General features: G+C 46.6%; 1 protein-coding gene and 1 long non-coding RNA gene across 3 annotated transcripts in view; both read right to left on the reverse strand.

Moving 5' to 3' along the window:
* Positions 1-436: 436 nt before the first annotated feature.
* The window catches only part of B4GALT5 (beta-1,4-galactosyltransferase 5), a 93,381-nt gene continuing 70,024 nt past the window's right edge, over positions 437-23,793 (reverse strand). For both annotated transcript variants that reach the window (XM_082744889.1, XM_082744888.1), the window contains exons 2-9: positions 19,872-20,006; positions 10,842-10,955; positions 9,586-9,710; positions 8,477-8,593; positions 7,666-7,853; positions 6,843-6,965; positions 4,540-4,641; positions 437-3,607 (exon numbers count right to left, since the gene is read on the reverse strand). In XM_082744889.1, coding sequence (XP_082601015.1) covers positions 3,460-3,607; positions 4,540-4,641; positions 6,843-6,965; positions 7,666-7,853; positions 8,477-8,593; positions 9,586-9,710; positions 10,842-10,955; positions 19,872-20,006 — 1,052 coding nt within the window. In that variant the 3' untranslated portion in view covers positions 437-3,459. The remainder of the gene's footprint in view (positions 3,608-4,539; positions 4,642-6,842; positions 6,966-7,665; positions 7,854-8,476; positions 8,594-9,585; positions 9,711-10,841; positions 10,956-19,871; positions 20,007-23,793) is intronic.
* Positions 12,414-19,063, reverse strand: LOC309871655. Its single transcript, XR_014315406.1, has 2 exons — positions 14,005-19,063; positions 12,414-13,971 (listed from the first exon to the last, which is right to left on the reverse strand). It is a non-coding gene; the product is annotated as an uncharacterized lncRNA (long non-coding RNA).

Below are 23,793 nucleotides of genomic sequence, written 5' to 3' on the forward strand. Positions count from 1 at the left end.
TAAACATTCAACAAACAGAAGCTATGATCACAGTCTCCAAGCGGAACCAGGCGACAGCAAACCCTGGACAGACCCCAGAGGAACTTCTGGATCCAAACTCCCAACTCCTTTCCTCCTCTCCCTGCCCAGGTGTCTTGTTGGACTCGATGGGCATCTCCTGGGCCCATTCTGGAAAGAAAACCCAAGTGTGGGAAGATGCCTGGGTGGCATGGTGGGGTTTAGTGCTTTTGCTCCATCGGCTGAGGCTGTCCCTCAGCTGGTCTGGTGGCTGGGCTCAGGCGGGCAGTCCTTCTCGGGAGCACCCGGGGCCAGCCCAGCCACGCGGAAGCCGCAAGCTTCTGGAAGGACCACACAGACGCTGAACTCTGTGAGAAATAGAGGGGAAAGGCCTCCTAGAAGCCAGACTGATCTGGGCCAAGAAAGACGACCACCAAGGTTTGGTTCTTGAATATGTATTTTTTACTGAAAAAATCATCCATAAATTAACATACAAAAATGTACAAACACATGAGTAAATAATGTAATGACAAAGGACTATTTCTGTGAAAAGTGTTTTTAAAACATCTTTAGATTTCAGTGCAAAATGTACCCCTGGCACCTCTTAAAACATAAGAGCAAGCTCAAAAAAAACGTCGTGATGGAAGGAAGCTAGCTAGCTCCGTTCAACGCCATCGTCCACGGAGAGCGGGCACGGACGGGACAGGCGGCTGTCGCTCAGCTACTCTGGACTGTGGTAGACAGAGGAGCTCCAACAGGAGCCCCTGTCACGTCAAAAGGAGTATTTTTGCAGTTAACTCCTCGCTCAGAAAACCAGCGTGAAAGGACAAACGTTTCCCTGCACGCAGCTGACACGGGACTGACTGAACAGGTCACCCATCAGTAGCCTTGAAAGAATTTCAGCTGCCAAAATACAAGCAAGGTCACATTTGGTTCTTATTATCTGTTTCTTTTGTTGTTGTTGTTGTTAAACATGAGAATCTCACACCACTGACAGCTCACAGGCCTGGCTGTCTGTCTGTAACTTCCACGTTTCCCACACGATAGCTTGGCGGGTGAACGACGGGGCAGTGCTCAGTAGGGTGTCTCCACTCATAAGACAAACTCACACATGATCGCAAAGTAATTTCAGTGACCCTACCTCAAGGAGTGAAAAGACACCTTCCTTTTGGCCTCAAATCGGCATTTTCTTTTTAAAATCAGCTGTGTAGCCTTTTGCCAACATTTTGTTCTTGGTGGCAGGTATGTTCGTGAAAAGCTTCGAACAAGACCATTTTACTACACGGCCGTGTACACACATGACATCCTTAACCAAGGATCGCTCTGTTCTGGCAAATTCTTCCAAATGACCTCATGGCTGTGTCCCCCGGAAAGCCTTCGGGGAGCTCACGGCCTTCGGGGCTGAGAGAGGACAGGAGGAGGGGCAGAGGCAAGGCCAGCACACAGGCCTGAGGGGAGATGGGAGAAAAGGGGAAAGAAATCTTTATTGCTCTGTGCACCGGACTTCAAAGGAAAACCAAGTGAGCTCCTGTGTGGAATGTTCCCTCATGAAGGTCTTTTAAAGCATGAGATGCTCAACATTCTTTTAAAAACACATGATACAACTTACCAGCATCTTCAAGGGCAGCAACCTGCTCTCTCATACGAGCCGATAAGAGCTTTGTAATGCAAGTCGGTTTTCTACAACACCGCTCTATTCTTCCAAAGAACAAAAGCATGAACAAAAAACAAGGCCTGGCCAATCACTCCCACAGCCTGTGGGGATCATATGTCCACGGAACCAACACATGCAACGGAGAAAACCCCAAACCCACACGTATATACACAAATATATCCCTACACACACATCCATGTAAACCATGAAAATTAAGGAAGTTGAAGGCAAACAAGGCAATTAAAAAAAATATGAAGTACTTTTCAGAAAGTACTCCTAATCACAATATATAAATATGCTTTATGGAAAAGGAGAGGAAAAGACTGGCATTGTTCAGAATCCTACAGAAGCCAAGAGGGACTATAAGTGGAGGGATCTGGCTCAGGGAAAAACAGAGAGGCACAACTTCAAGGGCAATTTAGAATCTAACTTCAAGAAGTGCACGGGGTGTGAGCCCAGCACTCAGGCTTGGGTCCTGGCATCCAGGAGCTCAGTCTACCCACACAGCTCTGACTGGCCTCACCCTGGCCCCCAGCTGAGCCACAGCACCCAAGTGTCACCTGCTCCCTGGCTGACTGCTTCAGTCCATCGCTCGTTAGTTCTATGAACTAGTTCACAATGTTGACGAAGAATCTTCCCAGAAACCAAAAAGGGAAAAATTCAGAGGAATCACTGAAGTTAGTTGATAATTTAGGCACAGATTTCAGAATTGTGGCCAAGTTCCACAAGAGGAAAAAAAAAAAACAAAAAAGGGTGGGGGCGGGCAGAAGGGGCAGAAAACCCACCCACCTGACCCCACCACTCTCGGTAACGAAAGGACAAAAACTTAAGTCCAGAGATCCAGGGGCGTGTGCACAGGAGGCCCCCTGAAGGGGTCTGCTTTGAGCAGGGAGAGGTCCTGTTTAGCAGAAGCCTGGGATGAGAGTGTATGTGCCCAACAGGGAGACAGAGTCCACAGCAAAGTCAAGAGCAAGACTTCTGGAAGAGGGAGGGAGGGGACAGGAGTCAGCGACCAGTGATAGACTGGACTGTTCCCATCTGTTTGTGACATGCCCTCTACCCACTCCCCTCCAAAGTGATAGACATCTGGGAAGTGAGAGCCTTCTACTGCATTTTAACGGAGTCCCTGCATTTGCCAACCAAGTGAGTGATCTAATATATATAAATCCTGTTTGAATTGGAGCCAGCTATAAAATTAAATTTAAAAAAGGCATTTTACATGGCTTATTTACAATTATACTTCTTCAAGAAGCGATTGTTACAGGTCTATTTATCTTCCCCACTCCCTCCCCCCACCCTCAATCCCCACCCAAAGCAGGTAATTAAAAAAAAAAAAAGAAAAGAAACCAAAGAGAACACCAGAGATGGAGAAGAATGGTGTGTGGTGTTTCACTTGCTCTTCCTAAAACACAGCTGCCCTGTGGTGGGGTTGCCTCTTTGCTCTGAAGGCCGAGAAGCTCCAAAGGCCATTCGCAGGAACAGGCTCGGCGCCGGGAGTCCGGCGGACGTCGGTTCCTGTCCTGGAGATCCGGGCGGGGACGCGACGCTGGGGTTCTAGACCGGGGGAGGCGAGCAGCGGGACCGACGTCCGCCTTGTGGAAACAGAAAGCCAGTCCTGATGAAGGCTGTTCCCAGCCACAGTGAAGGCGTTTTGTGCGTGTACTCTGTTCACATTTTCTCCTCGAACCCTGTGACCCTTCACCAGACGCCGTTATTTCTCTTCTCTTCCTGTGTGGAGCCCCAAGACCTCTCCCCAGGCTGCTTTCTTGGTGGCGGTGGGTCAAGCAAACATAGGTTCTCTCCTCATCTCAGTACTCGGTCACCTGAGCCAGCTCGGGTGTCAAGTTGACAGTAATGTTTTTATACAAGGCGTCGTACGTGATGTTTGCAAAGTAGTTCAAGTTGTTGAGGCCGTCCAGCCCTTGCCGTTCTTTGGACTTGCGCAGCAGAGCGTACCTGTTGGAGCAGAGAACAGAGGGCGGCTCTGAGTGAGGGCCCAACGCCCTCATGGTGGAGGACAGAGCAGGGCAGCCCACACACGGGTCACAACCCAGGGCAGCTCTCCGGCATCCCACGGCCGGCGGACAAGCCCACCCCGCCCAGCTGCTCCCTGCTGAAGGTTATTATTGGAGACCCCTCCTACTTCATGCCAGGGGCTTTATTTATGACCTCATTTCATTTAATGCACCGCTCCTTAAGCAAACAAGGAAACCAAGGCTTCCGTTGTTCAATGGTTGGCCCAAGGTAAGGTTACGGAACGGGGAAACGGGAGGTAAGATACTAAAAATACACCAGGTGAGCAAGGTCGGGTCTGCATTCCGTGCCCTCTCACGCCCCTGACAACAGAGCTCATGCAATCAGAACTGGTGGTCCGGAGAGCAGTCCTCCTCCTCGTGAGCAAGACACAAAGGCACTCAACACAGAGCTGTCTCTCCATCCACATGCCCCCATGATCCCAGAATGGAACTTCCTGATCAAGTGCGCCCACATGAACAGAAGCTCAGGGGTAGCCTTCCTGAACTGGAGCTCACAGAAAGGTGAGCCAACTCTGCTTTGCCCTGTCAGTGTAAGCTACATGGGACCTTGAACCGAGTGGATCTTTCTCCAACTCCCTGAAGGCTACAGAGGAGACCATGAAGCTTAAGAGGCCAAAAGAGTGATTTCCTTCAAAGATCTGTGATCAAATTGTTCACCGATAATCTGCTTTCACACAAATGCCCGCCTCATAGGTACATGAAAACCTATCTAGAAACTGCAACCCAGCCAGACCAGGACCCTGGAGAGAAGGCGGGGAGTAAGACGAGGGCTGAGTATGATATGCTCTGGGACATCTGCAAACGCAAAGTATAGAGGATGATGTGTAAGAACAACAAACAAACTGCACCAACCTTCCAAGAAATTGGACTTCTCCTCGGTGGTGATGAGGAATAGACTTGTACTTCCCGGTGTCACCTTCTGGCCGGCTCACAGAGTAGCCTGCATTCTGTACTCTGTCCCAGACAAAGACATTGGGCTTTCAGATTCCATGTTCAAGTACCCCAGACCACCACACCCACACCAAGGCTGAGAAACCCCAGGCTGAAAAGCAGAACAACTTCTCCATCTAAATGTTCAATTGCCCATGCCCCTGCGTAAGTTCAGGGCTTTAGAAAAGAGGTCTATGATACCAAAACTTTTTGAAAGGCAAAAGGCAAGATTCTTGGGAGTAAGGTGAGACATAGGCTCTCAGGGACAGGGGCAACAGTGAGCGTTCATTCCCCTGTAGGTGAGTGCACACAAACGCTCCCTCTGCCGGCTTGTCTGGGTCCTATCAAAAGTGCTTTTCTCCCTGGTGGGCAGCGCCTTTCCTGCCCACAGCCTACCACAAAGCAAGTCAGTGAAGTCCGAGTTGTACTGTGTTGTCCCTGCTTATGAACTTTAATGACTGTCTACTCCCCCATCGTCAGGGAGATGAACTAATTTGTATGACATCCTCTAATCTCCGTGTAAAACTTCACAATACTAGGAGGAAAGCAGAACTTAAGGAGGTGTCCAGTTACTTATTCTTCATGTGATGAAGACAGAATTTCCCAAGCTGGATTTGCTGGGCACTTGACTGGGCTGTAAGAAGTAGCACGTGGAGGCAGACTCTGGGTATCGACATGGAATCCATGGTCGTCATCACTATTTTAAAGCTTGGCAGAGTATTATTTCAACACCCTCCGCTTGTCTCCAAATTATACTCTCCTTTTGTTTTGGGAAACGTGTTCTCTCTCCAGTTTGGTAAATACAGAGAGGTCTACAGTTGCCTGGGAAGGGTGCAGGGCAGCCCCCCCTGCGCCGGGGGCTCCTGTCCCCTGTTCCTGCGCCAAGGGCTCCTGCTGAGCTGGGGAGAGCAGGAGTGGAGAATTATGACAGATGTCCTGGGGGAGTTCAACTGGATTCAAGGACCGGTCAAACCAGTTACGTTTATCGAAAAGCTGTTCATCTTTACTAGGTTCCTAAGAAACCCAAATTAAGAGGATGAGATGCCATTTGTACCTCTCAGATTGAGAAAGAATTATCTGGAGCTCTTTTGTCCAGTACAGCAGCCAAGGGCTGAAATGTGGCAAAACATAAAAGCTTATCTACAACCAACGTGGGCGGTGATGTGAGAAGGCGGGAATGCTGACGCACGGCTGCTTGGAATCTTTCTGTGATCACTTTTGGAGGGAAACTCTGGTAACTATCCAAATGTAAAAAGAGCATTTACTTGACTTTGTAGTTCCACAGCTAGGAATTAATTCTGAAAATATTTGCACACGTGAACAAGGACGTTCAAAACTATGAACAATGTTCACTAAGAGGAAAGGATTAAAATAAAATATCATGCATCTCCATAAAGGAATGTCGCTCAATTGTTAAAGATAACAAAGTGGCTCTATCCGTGTTAACAGGGTTGGAAGAGGAGAAGGGATGGGTCTGGGTTGTTTGTGTTTGAATACAAAGAAGTAGAGAAAGAAAAGCCCTGTTAAAATAGCTGCTTCCTGGGAATGAGACAGCACAGCGACAGGGATTAAGAATTATACCCTTTGGTTTATGCACCTTTATTATCTGAATTTTTACCAGCAAGTATTACTTTGTAATTAAAGCAACAAGTAACTTCCGTTTTTAAAACCCACCGAGAAAGTCAACAGATACAAGATGGAGATTGTTTTGCTTACTTGTTCCTTTTTAGGTTACTATTTACTTACTCATTCTGTAAAGAGATTAGTTTATACTACTCAAATATAGCAGCATTCTCACAAACTTGTATAATATAAGCCTTATCCAACAGAACAGATAAATCTGGATATTCCTGTCACTAATACGTGATCTCTGGTTTGGGGAGGTTTCACTGAAATGTGCTTTGACTGTAAAATATGTACCAGATTTCAAAGGTATAGTAAAAGAAAAAATAAATGTGAAGTATATCTCATTAATATTTCATATTGATTATATGTTGGGTGGATATTATTTTTGATATAGTGTGATAAATATACTGTTGGCATGTTTTATTAATATGTTAAAATGAATTTCATCTCAAAGTTCTTTTTTTAACCTTTTTAAACATGACTACCAGAACACACCACATTACCTACATGGCTTGCACCCTATCCTATCTGTGTGGTGCTGTCTGGGGAGCCCAAGGCAGCATTTCTAGAAGGCCCTGGAAACCGGAAGAGGGGAGTACCTGTTCCACAGGTCGTCATCTTCTCCACCCCAACCCCAGAAAGCGTTCGGAAAGCCATTGATCTTCCGAAACTGTTCCACTGTTAAGCCGCTCACTCCACCAAAGAACTCGGTGTAAGGAAGCCTAGAAGGAGACATACAGCCTGAGTCATCTGGGAATCAAAGGACGGATTCTTCCCCTGGGGAGGGCCACCACGGCACTGTAGAACTGCTTCCGGTATAACACAGCGCCTACCGCCCTCAACCACCTGCCATGCTCCCTTGCGCTGAAACACATCAACCTTTGTGGCCAACTGCATCTTACTCTAACTGATTTGTTTTGTAACAGCTTTACTGAGACAGAACTGTACATTCCAAACGATTCACCCATTTAAAGAGCATGCAATTCCATGTTTTTAGGATATTTGTGGAGTTGTGCAACCACGAACACCAATCCATTTTAATACCTTTCATCACCTTCAAAAGAAGCCCTGTACCCATGATCCTCATTCCCCTCCTCCCCACAACCCGACGCAACCGCTGTTCCTTCTGTTTCTATGGATTTGCCTATTCCGGACAAGTCACGGGACACAATCATGCAACATGTGGCTTCTGGTAACTAGCTTCTTTCACACAGCGGCGTTTTCAAGGTCCATCCCTCCGGCCCCGCGGGGCAGGGCTCCATTCCTTTTACCTGCCCGACAGTGCCCCGCGCCGGGGCTGTGTCTATCTCCTTCGTCCCCCCGCCAGCCGCCGCGCGCTGGGGCAGAGCTAACAGGATTTCGCCATCTTTGCGCCTCGCAGCACCTTTAGAGTCAACCTCTTCCGGAGGAAATGATACTCACAGATACATATACTTGTCCAACTTCGTTGCAAAGTGCCTGGGCATCTGCCCGCATCCATAGTAGTTCCGATCGCTTTCTGGTATATGATCCACGTCATGAAAAATAAGACAGTCCCAGTCCAGATCCTTCATTGCCTCTTGAAAACCGACATTGAACAGCATGGCTCGATTAAAGGGCTGGGTGCCAACCTAAAAGCAGCAAAACTGTCTTTTTAAAAGGACTCGTGGAGCACCGTCTTCACCGTCTCAGCGCAGCCTGAAGGAGAGCTTCAGGAACCCAACTGGGACAGATCACCTGGCCAGAGCGAGGCCTGGCCCGCAGCTCATCACGGCCTCTTGTAAGCCACTTGACATCTGGCCTCAATTTCCTAAGAAATAAGAAGGGTAACGGGCCCAGGCTCCCGTCTCCCACGACTGTTGTAAGAGCGGGCATTCGACCTCTCAGGCCTTTGGAGGAGCATCCAGCCCCATAAAGGGAAGAAAGAACAATACGGCCATTTCTCCCCACTGCTCCTTATCTTAAGGGGAATTTCCTGGGTCTGGAGACCCAAGACACCACCCAAGCACCTCTGGCTAAACCACCTTATAAGGGGCCTTTGTTCGAGGGTAAACAAAGTTCCATCCTGGACTCCCTCAAGTCTGCAGGTGCCGAGTAACACCCCAGCCAGAAGCCCGGAGCTGCTCTGTGCTCCCCTCTCACCTCTGCGGGGCTCAGTCCTAAGAGTTCAGTTTCACTGGCTCTGTCTGCCAAGGCAGATTGGCTGAAACCACCCTGAACTGCTGTCTCAGAAAGAGCAGGACGGGCCACTCACCTGCTCGACCACGTAGAAGGCGAACCGCAGGCGCTGCCGCTGAAGCATGGGGATCAGGTGCCTGAGCAGGACCGGGAGGTGCTCGTGGCGGTTGCGGAAAGGGATGAGGATCGCCACCTGGAGAGGGTCACCGCACAACAGGCCGTCCCGTTAACGCACGCAACATCGGCTTTGTGGCAGGACCCTGCCACAGAATTAGTGACCAGCTAGCTCCCGGGGCATTCTAGAAGGTTGCCTTATCCGCGACCTCCACTCCATGGAGAGCTATGCCGGCACGCGGACCCTTGGGCATAAGCACGCACCACACTGCGTAACACAGCCGGCCGGCTGAATCAGTCACTCTAACCACAACCCAGAGGCACACACTCGTTCTACACCATGACCCGCACACACGTGCCCACAGATACGAGCACACAACTGAAATGGACTCCGCAAGACAGTACTCCCCTGACAACACGCAGTACACTCTGACATGTATCTGTCTTTTATATATATACATTTTTAAAAAGTGCTGATCATTAAGTTGACCTTACATCCCAGTGATGGGCTGGAAAAGCCTGTCTAGTCCAGATCTGCCTTGCCCACTGCACGACGGGCACAGAAGCTGCACCTGAACAAATACTTGTTACAAGAATGGATGGACGCAGGCCAGTGTCAGGGGCCAGGTCGGTCCACACTGAGGCCTCCTGACCACCATATCATGCAGAAAACCACTAAGCAACTGTCAATGTTGGGCTGGAGAGCACCGTTCTTTGCTGCACTAAACTAACAGCCAACAATGCCGGACAAGGCACGAAGCAATAAATTTGTGAAGATGACTTTGACCAATGTGGCCCAAGAGACCTACCAACCCTCCCCCTCACTTAGCCAGTATTCCTGTAAAGACAAAAGGGTCCTGCACAGTCATAGGAACGATGCACGTTTCTGGGGCTACAGTGTTCTTAGGGAAACCCATGCCTTTGAAGTGTTGCCATCAAGTGCAGATACTTTGCAACAGGTCATAGGGTGCAAATTCCAAATTATCAGAGTCTGTGAATCCCACGGTGGCTTGGAAGGCCGGCAAGGCCTGGCGGGCCTCCCAGCACCTCGGGCGTGGCCCCACACCCTACCTTCCATCGAGGCATGCAATCTGAAGGCTTCCAGTGACCTCCAAGCTTGATGGCTGGGTCTTTAGAGAAGATTTCATGGATGTCATCCATTGAGATTTCGCTCATGTTTATGTCTATTGGGCCCTCTAAACAGAGAGTGGGGGCGGGGGGAGAAAAAGAATTAAGAGGCCAGAAAGTGACAGCACGTTTTCCCTGTATGACCAGGGTTTCACTCTCTAGGGAGGGTCAGTGCTTTATTTCCAGCTGACTGTGTTCTCCACAGAGATGGGAGGCCCTTCCCCTGCCTGCAACTCCCTGCATCTCAGCTCATCACTAGTGCTGCGTAAAGCGGCAAGTCAAGAAATCAAGACTCCGTGGAATGGCAGCTGAACTTTTCAAAGAGGAAGGAGGAAAGAGTGAGGCTGAACTTGGAGCCTCTCTGCGTGCTCCAGAGGCAAGCACAGACACAGGGCCCCGGTTCACTCATCAATGATCCCAAGTAATGCGGCCCAGACCCCAAACACTCGTCATCACTGACTTAAGTGAAGGGGGCCTGTGTGAAAGCCCAAAGGCACGAAAATATAGAAGGACTTACTGCCGTTGCTTGAGATTATACAGGAGACGGCAAGAACAAAAGGACAAGACCACAGAATTCTGAACCAACGCTTGGAGAAGTCACGTTCATCCGTATTACCAAATCAGGTATAATCAGCACGGGATTTATACTAAAAGATAAAGCTGGTTGCCTGTACTTTCTCTAGGACGTCCTAACAGGCCCCAAGTCATCAAGGAGGGAGTACATGCAAAGGGAAGACTGAGAAATATGGTAGAAAATGACACTAGGAACACAGGCAACCTTGCAGAAGGGCTGAAGAAGGGTGAGGACACAAGTAGCTTTTCTTTCTTTTTTTTTTTTTTAAATTTATTTATTTATTTATTTATTTATTTGACAGAGAGAGAGATCACAAATAGGCAGAGAGGCAGGCAGAGAGAGAGAGGAGGAAGCAGGCTCCTGCTGAGCAGAGAGCCCGATGCGGAACTCGATCCCAGGACCCTGAGATCATGACCTGAGCCGAAGGCAGCGGCTTAACCACTGAGCCACTCAGGCGCCCCACAAGTAGCTTTTCTAATTCCTGTTTCCAACGGCAGGGAGGCGTTCTATTCTCACATAGGGGAGGCATCCTAAGAGATTGAGAACACTCTCTTTCATTTTAATAAAAAAAAACCAAAACAAAACCAGACACTTCAGTTTGAAAAGTGGGGGGCACTGTACTCACTCATGGAAGGGAGCCTCTCGGGGCAGGTATGGTTTGCAAAGTAGGTGAAGTCTTCAGGAAGAAACGTTGTGGTTTGTAGGAAGGTTTCACTGTGGTTCAAGTCAAGAGGATAATCTAGACAGGGAAAAGAAAAGGCAGCTCAGACCAGCACAGGTCATCAATTCTGCAATTCTCAGAGGCCTATCAAAGCATTTTTCTTAGCTATCATCTTCTGCAGAATCAGGATTCTGGACCAGCTCTTTGCTGCAGCTAAAAATTTGAACCATCAATAAAAAGGTTGACCAGATGATAAACCAGTGTCTCTGTTCTTATTGGTCTTACAGCTTTATATGTACTCACTGTCCAGCCGCAGAACTCAACAACGTAATTAAAAACAAACAAAAAACAACCAGCACCCGCCTCCCCCCATGTCCTACTCTCTACGGCAACTAGTTTCATTCCTTCCAGCCAATTACTTTAGTACGTACTTCCCATACAGCTGTTCCAGATGCTTCCATCACCTTACCCACAGACTTCCACTGTGGGGCCCATCTTCAGTATTTACTCTGAAGTCTTTACTCCGTAGATTACTATTCATTCACAGCTGAGAAATGTGCCAAGTTAGGATTTCTTTTCCTGCATAATTTGGTTGTTCTTTTTCCCTAGAGTGACTGTTTTGTTTCTGTTTGCTTAGTTTTATATGGCATCGTGACTAACACCATGCCCTCTGCCACCCACGGCCCCTCTTAGGATGTCCACCAGCATGAGACATTCTCTCCACGGTCTTCCCAGAGATGGTCCTGCGCCTTCCAATCCCACGGGCTCTCCCGGTGGCCGCTGCGCAGACACCATCCTGCGGTTGGTCTCCCCTCCTTGGCGTCCTAGAGACTCCCTTCACTTCTCACCAGCGGGAGACCTCACTCTGCCTGGCTTCCATTTCTCCTCTTTTCTCACTGGAAAACTTCTTGCAAGTAGCTTCCTAGGCAGCGGGGGATGGAAGTGTTTGCAACCTTGCACATCTGACTGTTTTTGTTCTCACTTGATTCACAGGGTGCCAGGGTTTACAGAATGCTTGGCTGGAAAAAATTCTCCCTGAGGATTGTGCGAGTGCTCCCCACTGCCTTCTAGAATCCACCTACACCTGTTAAATCAGAAGCCATTCCAATCCGGCTCTTCGTGAAGGTGACTGGGAATTTCTTTCTGGAAATGAAGAACTTTGTCCTGGTTCAGGAAATGTCATATTTCTACTCTGAGTTCTATGCTTGCCCACTGTGTTGACTGTTTGACCTTTACAGTCTAGAAACTTGTATGCACCTGTTCTAGAATTTGGGGGCAGGACTAGAGGTTATCACTGTGATGATGATTCCCTCCCTTCTGTATTCCGCATTCTCTTTCTGGAGAACAGAAAACACGAGTTAGATGTCAGACCTCCTGGTCCTCTGATTTTCTCATTTTCTCAATCTTTTTTGGGGGGATGCCTGGGTGGCTCAGTGGGTTAAGGCCTCTGCCTTCAGCTCAGGTCGTGATCCCAGGGTCCTAGGATCGAGCCCCGCATAGGGCTCTCTGCTCAGGGGAGAGCCTACATCCTCAATCTTTTTTTTTTTTTTAAAGACTTTATTTGAGAGCGAGCACGTGCGCACGAGTGGAGGGAGAGGCAGAGGGAGAAGAGGACGTGGACTCTTCACTGAGTAGGGAGTCAACTCGGGGCTCCATCCCAGGACCCCAGGATCACGACCTGAGCAGAAGGCAGGCACTTAACCAACGTAGCCACCCAGGCCCCCCAGACCTTCTTTTCATTTTCATTTCTGCTATTTTTTTTTTTATTTTAAAAAGTCATTTTTATTTCCTGAGTGTTCATTTCTTACAATATACTCTTTTATTTCATGTTTGCAATCCTTTTCCCCTCAGCCTTGAGAAGGTGTGACAGCTGTTTTGCATTCTTCTTCTCCCAGCATCGCCTGTGTCTCTCCATCTGCTGCTCCTTGTTTGGTCTGATCCCTGCACAGTGCTCCTTTCACTGCTTACATTTAAGAGTGGGGCACTAACTGCAAGGGCTTGGGCTGAGGTTTTCCATTGCAGAGTGTTCTGGCCAGAAGTGTGGTTCAGGAGCCTCCAGCACCAGTATCTTAGGATCCTTCTTCTTGGTCCAATCAGATTCCCCAGAGAACGCCTTTTTTTTTTTTTTTTTTTAAGTAATCCCTACCCCCCAGTGTGGGGCTTGAACTCACAACCCTTAGATCAAGTCGCACACTCTCTGACTGAGCCAGCCAGGTGTCCCCAGAGCACTCTAGTCTTAACCTCCTGCCAGAAAGTTGCAGTCCTTGCTACAATACAAGCACACTGCGACAGAAAAAGAGAGAGGGGTTGGAAGCACTCAGGCCCAGCCAGGAGCCCCAAGCTGAGGGGCCCCTGTTTCACCATCCCTGAGGGTGATTAGGTCTCTAGTCCTCTGCCAGGATGGGGAAAGAACCTGGGTATCCGACTGCTTTTTAAGCACCTTTCAACCAATTTTTATCGTAGCTGTCACTTTCATTCTCATCTGCAGAAGTACCCAATACTGCTACTTCCCAAGCTTCTGGAGGGTTCTAGGGGATAGCGGCTATCCCTGCGGCCACATCAAGCAGTCCGTTTTCTTGGGTCTGCTGGGCCCCGTATCACTGGTCTGTCTGCTTTCCGACTTCCAACTCCTTGTTCTCTTCATTCTTTGGGGTTTGTGCCACTGAGCCACACACATGAGAACACGCACACCCCCTCTTTACTGTCATTAGTGGGGCCTTGAGAGCGTGAAGTGGGTGCCTTTTTCCTAGGGAGTCTGTATGAAGGGGCCCTCCAACTTTTTTTTTTTTTTCAGGTAAGGACACCAAGGCATCACATACACAACTGGTACAGCTACAACAGAGACCCGACTAAGGTCTGGGTTAGTGACCTCTCCAGTGTGCTGCACAGTTTTTTCAGAGTATGAAAATCCCTCTCGCCAATCGCCTTTGGGATTCATGCAGATTCTATGAAAATTAAAACTTCCTATTCAAACTCGCTTTTTGCACTGAAGAATTCTACAACCTTCAACTCAGATATTTTTCAAGCAACACTAAGAGGGATTCCAAGAATCTACAGCTAATAAATACAGGGAATCCTTTCACAGGGGCACAGGCTGTCCACCGTGCAAGTGTCCACCGGACACAACTCTGAGAGTCCACTGCAAGAGAACGAAGTCTCTTAAGAGGGAAAGCGAGGAACACAATGCTTTCTGTCATTTTCAGTAGTAGCTTTCCCGACAAAAACACCAAGCCTGCATTATACAGACATGAACAGCGCCGGCATGAACCCTAACAGCAAGACTACATTTTTGTTTTTTACAGAAATTACAGAAATCAGCCCCAAAGTCCCCAGTCTGTACATGCAAACGTGTCCTAAATCGATCCTTTCTGAAAGTACTGACACTTCAAAGACCTATGTCAAGAACCTCCAGTTCTAATCATTACTCTGGATAATTCTGATTTTGCTTCTTAATTACGTGTATGTGTGTGTGTTTAAATATATAAATGATTCTCTTTAAGAAAAGTTTTCATGGGTGCTAGAAAAGGTGTATTTTGTGATACGCACACGTGCAGAGGGAGCAGCTGCTGCCGAGCAGCACCACAGTAATTATATTTGCCTCTGAAGGAGAAGAAATTCCCAGAGGCATTATAATAGCATTTTCATAAGCAAATTAAAAATACAAAACACAGAAGCAGAGAATAATAATTCTGGGCAGTGACAGAACCAAGTCTTTAAAGAACTACAACCTAAACAGGAAATAAGATGTAAAAACAAAAACAAAAAACTAGCGTGCAGAAGGGCTAAGACACTTTCTAGCCTTAATGATCCTACCTTTGGGGGTTTGCGTGAAGACACAGATAAAGCCCTTAAGACGTAGAGGAAATTAACTGCTTGTGACCTGATAAAGCTGCTTGGTTACTGTGGGGTGCCAGCTTGCCGAGAAATGGGGATGTCCGAATGACAGCTCCTTCCTCTTCTTCTTCTTCTTTTTTTTTTTTTTTTAAGATTTTATTTTTAAATTAATCCTACACCCAGCGTGGGGCTCAAACTCACAACCAGGAGATCAAGAGTCACAGGCTCCTCCCAACTGAGCCAGCCAGGAGCTCCTTCCTCTTCCTCTGCACGTCCCTACTGCGTGAGGGAGCAGCTTCGAGGATAGAGCAAGCCTGCTGAATCTCTCTGGCCATGGCTTTATTTTTTAATTTAACTGTAATCTATTTTAAATCAGGACATGTTCTCCCAGCAAGGGAGGGAGAAGGGCAAAGAAGGCACTGCTTCTACATTTATAAAATGGAAAAACAACAGACATCCTTCCTACCTATAAATTCAGATGGCATAATGATTCAACCCTGCTTCACACTGGTGGTTCGGCAGCCACGCCTGCACATTAGATCATCTACGAGGCTTTAAAAAATCCTAATAATGCCCAGGCTATTTCCCAGACTAATGAAATAAGAGCCTCGGGGGGTGGGGTACAGACCTTGGTATTTTTTAAAGCCCCACCTTGTTGGCGGGGGAGGGTTTCCATGTGCACTGGGGTCGACAAGGCTACCCCAATACACAGTGATGGCTAAAATCTGCCTTTTCCTTTATCTTACCACATCCAGTTGAGCGGGGACTGGGAAATGCTGACCAACAGATTTCAGAAGAACCACCAACTTCCCCTTCCATTTGAGAAAAGACCGAACACTCTCTGCTTGAAAAATGTGGATATTTATATATACTAGAATCATGCCATCAGAACCAATATCTGTAAAATGAAAGAATCAGCATTTTTCATGTGTCAGCATGCCTAAGGATAACCCCTGCACCTGCTGGGTGAGTAGACATAAGGAAGACTATGAACTAAATGCCTAAAAACCACGGAGAGAGAGGGGAAGAATATCTAGCTCACTGAACAGATTACAAAGCACCCCAGCAATGACTTGATTCACTTTATTCGCCTCTGTCAACAGTCCTGTTTCCAAAAATGTGGGCAAGAGAACATTTTTCTGAGTATGTGACTACAAGGGGCTTGGGGCCAGAGGTGTGGGAAGGTTTGCGTGCATGTGTGTACACATGTGGGTAGAGAGGTAAGAAATCTCCCTCTGGGTGAAAGTCACAGGTAGAAGGGCACCTGCAAACTCCTATTTAAGGACGAGAAAGGACAGGTCACCCAACTGCTCGCCTTATCTATAAAACTAAGTGGCAGAGGTGGTGGTGGTGCCTGGCGGGCTCGGTCAGAAAAGTGTGTGACTCTTGATCTCAAGGTGGTGGGTTTGAGTCCCAGAGCAGGGGTAGAGATTACTAAAAAACATAAATAAACTTTAAACAAACAAACAAAAAAAGCCCTAAGTGGGAATTTTCTTCTGATTCCAATGTTCTTTTGAATATCTCCCCCTCTGCTCACAGGAAGTTCTATAGGATTCCTGATCTCATACACTCATGGCTTTCAGTGACAGCAAGAAACTTCTCCAGGTTATCACATCAAGTGTATTTCCTGGCTCACAGTCCTCGTCCCTTAAAGTACGTTCTTATTAGATGATCACCACTTTAGCTTTCAAGGGAAAAGAAAGCTAGCGTTACCTAAATGTCGCATGAAACTTTTCAGCTACCCTCAACATCACGAAGGCTACTGAATGTGGGTGTGAGTCCCCAGCACCGGGTCCAGGATTGGGCAGCAGAGGTCAGGGACCACCTCAGTCCTGCTGCTACCCTTGTCAAGCCCCTGGTGGCTCCTGGCCAGAGTGGTTGGGTCAGAAATGACAGTCCCCCCAACTGTCTTGGAAGCTTCAAGTCCAGGGTGCCCTCTCCAATGGTGCCAGGCAGAGAACTGCTTTGAAATGAATAAAAATGGTGGTTTTCACTCGATACACTTCCCATGAAGTAGTATTTCCTCTTTAATACCCACTCCCTTCCCTAGATGTGCCAATAAAACAGAAGCCAATTAGGATGATAATGTTGAAATTAGGTTACAACACTTAAATGTTTTCTTGTTAAATCTATTCACTCATGCACTCAAAAACCACTTCCTGAGGGCCTATGTGCTAGGCAGTGTACGTGTGCTGGGGCTACACGGATGGAAGAGGCTATGAAGGCACTACGCGGACCCAGAAGTCAGCAGGCCCAACCCCACAGACACATGAAGTCCTGTAACTCCTGGCTGCTTCTAGCCTTTCATCCCTAAAGTGGGGACACAGCATATAACCTACTGAGTCCCTCACAAGTCCATGAGGCAATGCAAGTCAAGTGGCTAGCACACTGTAAGACAGCCCCTGAGAGCAAAGACTTCCAATCTGTAAGGGAAACAGACACCATGAACACAAAATGAATGATTATTTCAACCAGAGGGATGCTGAGAAAAATTATTTCAGTGTATGATAATTTGAGAATAAACACATGCCACGTCAAATAATACCAGGTCCCTGGATAAGCCTTCCAAGACACAACTCGGTTGGTGCTTAGTTTTCAAGAACAGCCACCCTAGAGGAGTTAGTGAGACTTTGTGCCCTGCTTGTGCTCCTCTAACTTCTGAGAGAGAGCAGACTACTTCGCTAAAGGCCCAGATGGAAGTCCTAGCGGTCATGTGACCTTGGAGAGGCATGAACACTCGGACAGGATAAATGACCCAGTGGCATCAATGTTCCTTTTTCCTGACTCATCAGGAGAAAGAGCTCTGGAGAAGCAGTCAAAGGACTCCCTACTTTCTTTTTAAGATTTTTTATTTACTTATTTGACAGAGATCACAAGCAGGCAGAGAGATGGACAGAGAGAGAGCAGGAAGCAGACTCCCCACTGAGCAGAAAGCCTGATGCGGGGCTCGATCCCAGGACCCTGAGATCATGACCTGAGCCAAAGGCAGAGGCTTAACCCACTGAGCCACCCAGGCGCCCCTATGTTTGGATTTTTTTAGGACTCCCAACTTTCATCACACCACAACAAGCAGGTTTGGGGCAGGGTTCAGGGAAAGTCATATGACCCAGCCACTCCAAAACCAAGATTATTTGTACTACAGAAGAAACGGGAAGTCACCTAAAATCCTGCCTACCCAAGGGCCTTGCTGGAGTTGAGGGAGACAATGTGTGAGGGGATTATTTGCAAAACCTAATGCCACACACAATGAATTAGGAAACAGAAGTGCGCTCAGCCTTCTCCCATGGCTTGATCAGCCTTCTCCCATGGCTTGAGGTGCTTTATCGGTTCCTCTTCCAGGTCTGGGTCAGAGCTCAGGTAACTGTCCCCTGAAACCACAATCTGGCAGAAAAGCCCTGGGAAGTCAATCACTTGCTCTTTGCAAACAACAAGAAAGGAAGTGTTAAAGCTTCAGTTTGCTAACTATACTCCTTTGTTGCTAAGCTGGCCAGCAGGGCAGACTGAAGATATATGAGGATGTGGTCAATTCTTTTAAGGATTTCATTTCCTTCTGAGAGGCAATGCTTTCTCCTGAGACCCCAAGCACCACAGAATTCTCATCTGCAATGTTTGCAAAGCAATTTCACATTCCACAGTGAGCTCTGGATAACTGAAGAACTTACTATGGAAGAAAAGAGGGCTGATTTGAAGGAAAGAATATTTCTTAAACTGTACTCATTTTATAATACTGTACTAGGTTTGAGTGAAATTGGTAAGGAGCCACAGGAAAGCACACTAGTTCTCAGTTAAAGACATAAAAGGCAAATCATCAATGCTTAGCAAAATAATATCTCAGAATCTATTGTTTAAATAAAAATTATCCCTGGACAGACAGGAGAAGCTGCACGACCGTCCCATTTAACCGTCTGGAAATACTTTCTATGTTCAATTTTTGGAAGAGTTAAAAAGAGAAGACAAAAAAGACAGCTTTCAAAGGTGAGGAACTTACCATGTTTAGCCTCTATAAAAATAGTTAAGAGTCAAAATCATGATTCAGAAACAAGTTCTTTTAATATAATGTTAGGCAAGCCATCTAACCTCTGTGTTCTTTTTTCCTCTTTATATAATTAGTGCTTATAAGATAATAAAAGCCACAGGTAAAAGACTGAGAAGGCAGAAATGTTCACTCTTGTGTCTGTCATTGCTATCTTTAGCTAAATAGTCTGCAAAGCTTTCTGCAAAGCTGAATGATGCTGAGATTACCACCGAGAAACTCCGTCACGTAGCCGGAACTAAACCACAGATGAAAACCACGGCTGACCACAAAGGTAAACCAGGTAAACGATTAAGCTTTTCTTCCAGAAATTGCTTTTTTGATTTGTGGAGACTGTTGCAATCTCCATTTAATTGAATGTCCCATTTCAATGGGAATTGAAATGGGAATTTGTGGAGTCTCAAAGCCTTGGTAGAGTCCCGCTGGACTGACCAAATTCGAGTCGCATCCGACAGGAAGACAGAGCTGGAGCCAGTCTTCCCATGCGGCCGCCCTGGCCAGATCTGCTTTGAATACACTGTGGACCACCACTACCTCCACATGCAACTAAACAGAACAAAACACGCCCACCAACCCCAAAGTGTGAAACCATACAATCATTAAGTGAAGGACCTCTGGTCGTGTGGAACATTTTTTGTAATCAAAAGTATTTCCAGAAATAGCTTTTGGTCCTCCTCTTTTGCTTGCGTCCTAACACACACGTCCTTTCGGCCACCCTTAATATACTGTCAGCAAAATGAACAAGGATTCATTTTGCAAGAGTCTCTCTCTCTTTTTTTTTTTTTTTTCTGTAATCAGGGAAGACGCAGCCAAACCTTCTTTTACAATGCACTTTTCCCCATCAAAAATAATTATTCGAACCAAATTCACCTCTGTGGGGAGGACATTCTTTTTTTTTTTTTTTTTTTTTTGAAGATTTTATTTATTTGACAGAGAGAGATCACAAGTAGGCAGAGAGAGAAGAAGGGAAGCAGGCTTCCTGCTGAGCAGAGAGCAGGATGCGGGGCTCAATCCCAGTACCCTGGGATCATGACCTGAGCCGAAGGCAGAGGCTTTAACCCATTGAGTCACCCAGGTGCCCCGGGAGAAGACATTCTAATCAGACCACCACTTTACTAAAAATATACCTGAGTCATTCACGCTGCTGTTCCTCTTGGCATAAGCACTCCGAACCACCTGCTCATAGACCTGAGCGCCAATTGTTCTCATGTTGTCCCGGATCAGAATGCCTTGAGCTTGCATCATGAAGAGGTAGGTGTTCACTGCAGAGAACAGAAGGGGGAAAAGAGGTGAATTCAAAGACAATCATTAAAATAAAACAAACACAAATACTTGGGGTTTCTTTCTTTTTTAAACTTCTTTCAGCTCTAAAACTCCCCAAATGCCTTAACTCTATTTTCCATACTGGGGTCTACGTTTCCAGGACACTAACATTTCTTGGGTAGCTCAGTAGGACTAAAGGGAATTTCTGTCAATATTCAGCAGTTTCAGGGGTGGGGGAGGGACACAAACCCATAAATTTTAGAAGTATATTCCACCAAATTTATTCTTCAAATATCCAATCTGTATTCTGGCACTGTGATGACCCAAAACCTTTATGGATTGGATTAAAACATTTAAAAAAGATCTCATTTCCCTTAACTTGACCTTCTTAACACTCAACAGCTATACTCTGAGAAAGGAAACCACTATGCCTACTAGAAACTATGCCTACTAGAAACATTTAGGTCCAGATATGGTCCTGGCAATCTCTGAAAGTGGTGGTCTAAGGCTCCAGCGACTTTTCTTTGGGGGATCTGGAGAGACAAGAAGATAATGACTGTCCTCAGTCTGACCACCCACCCGCCCCACCCCGAAAGCCCAAAGCAATGGGCAAAGAACCCACAACTTGATCCAAGGGTCAAGTGAAACATATTCCCTTTGTACTATGTACAAATACTGAACTATCACTTTGCACACCTGTGACCCATCTGTCAATTATACCTCAATAAAAGCAAAACAAAACAAGAAAGTTATTCTTAACAATTACTCAGATTAACTATCCCATTGTCATTCCTGGGGAATGATCTCCACTCGCGCTTTTTTGAAGTGTCTCGGAGATGTGAAACTAGGGAGTCACAAAGACGAGCGAGTATGGTTCCTGTTTGCCCCCTTGCAATCTCAAACACCATGTCATCCATTTTCAAGAAATACAAGGTTTCAAAACACAATCTGTTTTTGAAGATTTTATTTACTTGACAGAGAAGAGAGAGAGCACACGTGCGAGAACAGGAACACAAGCAAGGGGAGAGGGAGAGGGAGAAGCAGGCTTCCTAGCCAGCAGGGAGCCTGATGCCGGCTGGATCCCAGGATGCTGTGATCATGACCTGAGCCGGAGGCAGATGCTTAACGACCAAACCACCCAGGCGCCCCTCAAAACACAACTTCTTAACCAGCCATTCTAACCTACCCACTTTTCTCTTGACCACAGTACAAGGGGGGTGTCTTACAGGGGTGGCACATTTATAACTCCAAACTCCGGTGTGTGCTGGAGAGATCATCTGAGCACGTAACTGCCCTCCAACCAGGCCCCAGGCAGGGATGGTACCAAGCGCCTGGGCCACTCCGCCAGACTCATCCACGAGGCCTCGGGCTGTCCTGGCTCTTCCATTAGGCAAGTTTTACGGACACCACTTCATTATTATCCACAGTGTCCTGCACACAATGGGCAGTAAATAACGACTAAGTGAATGAAGTGCAGACGTCAATTTACTTTATTTCAAGCTCCTCTGTTTGGTGCTTGGACTGGAGACAGGGGTGGGGATGGGGACAGACCAACTGGCACAATTGTCCATGAAAACCCAAGGTGGCCCACATTAAATAGGGACATAAAATCTTGCAAAGGATTTAAATGATCTCTAAGGTATATCCTGAGCCATAAAATAATTTTAAAAAGTCAGTGTAATGCTTTCAGAAATGAGGTGGTTTCAAAGTCGGCCTTGCACCAATGGGAAGACAACCACACATTCACTTTTGACAGGGCAGAGGAGAGATCAGATAGAATATTTATTCTCTACAGCTGGAGAAGTTATCGGAAAAGACCAGCTTCAAATCCTTAAAAAAGTGTAATTCTGCGAAGCCTCTGAAAGCAAGAGTCACATCTCTGTTTTAATCTACAGCAGACAGCACAGGTCACAGGAGACAGGATTCTAGAAATATCCCAAAACAGAAGATATCATACAATATCAAATTTCTAATGTGGTTTCAAAGTTTTTTTTTTTTAATCATTTGGGATATAGAGCATGTACATTATACATATTATATATAACTGCCCTGAAACCTTCCTTCCATCCCCAACATAATACTAAGCAAACTGTCTTCAATAATATGAAAACAGAGGGGCACCTGGGTGGCTCAGTCAGCTAAGCGGCTGCCTTCAGCTCACATCATGATCCCAGAGTCCTGGGATCAAGTCACCACATCGGGTTCCCTGATCAGCAGGGGTGCCTGCTTCTCTCTCTGCTTATGTACTCTTTCCTTCAAATAAATAAATAAAGTCTTTAAAAAAATAATATGAATACAGGTATTTACTAAACATTGCATGTAAGGCTGTTAGCTGGGCACTGCAGAAACATACTACTTCCCTTCCCCTAAATTTCAGTCTTCTGGGGTACTTTTATCTTCTGTTGGCCCCTCTTTTAAATTCTCCCCTCCTTTTTAAAAAGATTTATTGGTTTATTTTTGAGAGAGCAGGGGGGAGTGGCAGACAGAGAGGGAGAAAAGCAGATGCCCCACTGAGCACAGACAGCAATGGGAGGACACAATCCCAGGATCCCAAGAGCCGGATGCTCAACCAACTGAGCCACCCAGAGGCCTCTCTCCCTTTCTTGGATCTGGAATCCCACGTGGGGCCCATGAACTTGCACTTGTAGCAAGCTCACAAGTGATACCAAAGTGGGGGGTCTGAGGATATTTCCAGAACCATGGCTCTAGAGAACTTCAGCTACGTAAGAAACCATGAGTAACATTTGCTGAGCACTTAATTACATAATTCTTTATCTCATTTAATTCTCATAATTATCCTAAGAGGCAAGTAATACTATTCAATTTACAGTCCATGTCTAGGCTCCAGGTGTGCCTCTACTCAAAGGACTGAGCTTTAAGACCCTGCTCATCCATGCTCTAGCCACAGCCTCTCCCTCAAAGATTTCAGGAACCCACATGGCTTACACGATTACTAAGGAGCCAGCCTCTCCAACCTTTATTCCCTCCACAAAGCTGCCAGATGGATTTTCCATAATTAACAGATTTATCCACACTGCTCCTGTTCAAAAGCCTTCCATCCGGGGGCTTCTGCTCTCCTGTCTGCCATGCAAACCACATTAATCCTTCAACCCCCAGTTTACATACTTCTTCAGTCTTCTTCTGGAATTTCTGTGCTAATGTTAACAAATGATCAAAACTGGGCCCCTTGTTTCTATTTTGTCCTAAGCTGGCTAGCAACTGACTCACATGTTGGTCTTGCCATTCAACTAACAAATGTACACAAACCACCTATTAATGCTTTTTCTGATTATCTACAGGAATTAGCACAACACTGAAAAAAATAAAAGGCCGAGGAAATAAATTCTGCCAAACAAAAGAAAATAATCATAAATTCACAGTCTCAGGACTGGATGGGATTTTGAGGAACACTTGTCATCACCATTTAATGCTTCCACACCAAACCTAAAACTGTGCCTTCCAGGAAGACTGAGTCAGTATGTAAGCCACAGTTATCTTCGAAGAAAATCCTACTTTGGGTTTGGTCCAAAATGTTTCCCCATCACTTTACCCACTGGTTCTCATTCCACAGTCAAATCCTTTTCCCCCACCTGGGATAGCCGAGGACAGCACTTTCCTATTTCCCTCCACCCTCACCTCAACCCACCTAACCTTTCCTGCCCCGCAAGGCTAGGCAGCCCCACTTCCTTTGTGCGCCCCTCTGCATCCTGGCTGCTGGCCTCTGGATAGAGGCCCAGCAGTCTACACTTGACAAAGGGAGGTGCCATGCTGACGGAGTCGTCCAGG

This window comes from Mustela nivalis (assembly GCF_964662115.1).
Source record: "Mustela nivalis genome assembly, chromosome: 8".
Taxonomy (NCBI): domain Eukaryota; kingdom Metazoa; phylum Chordata; class Mammalia; order Carnivora; family Mustelidae; genus Mustela; species Mustela nivalis.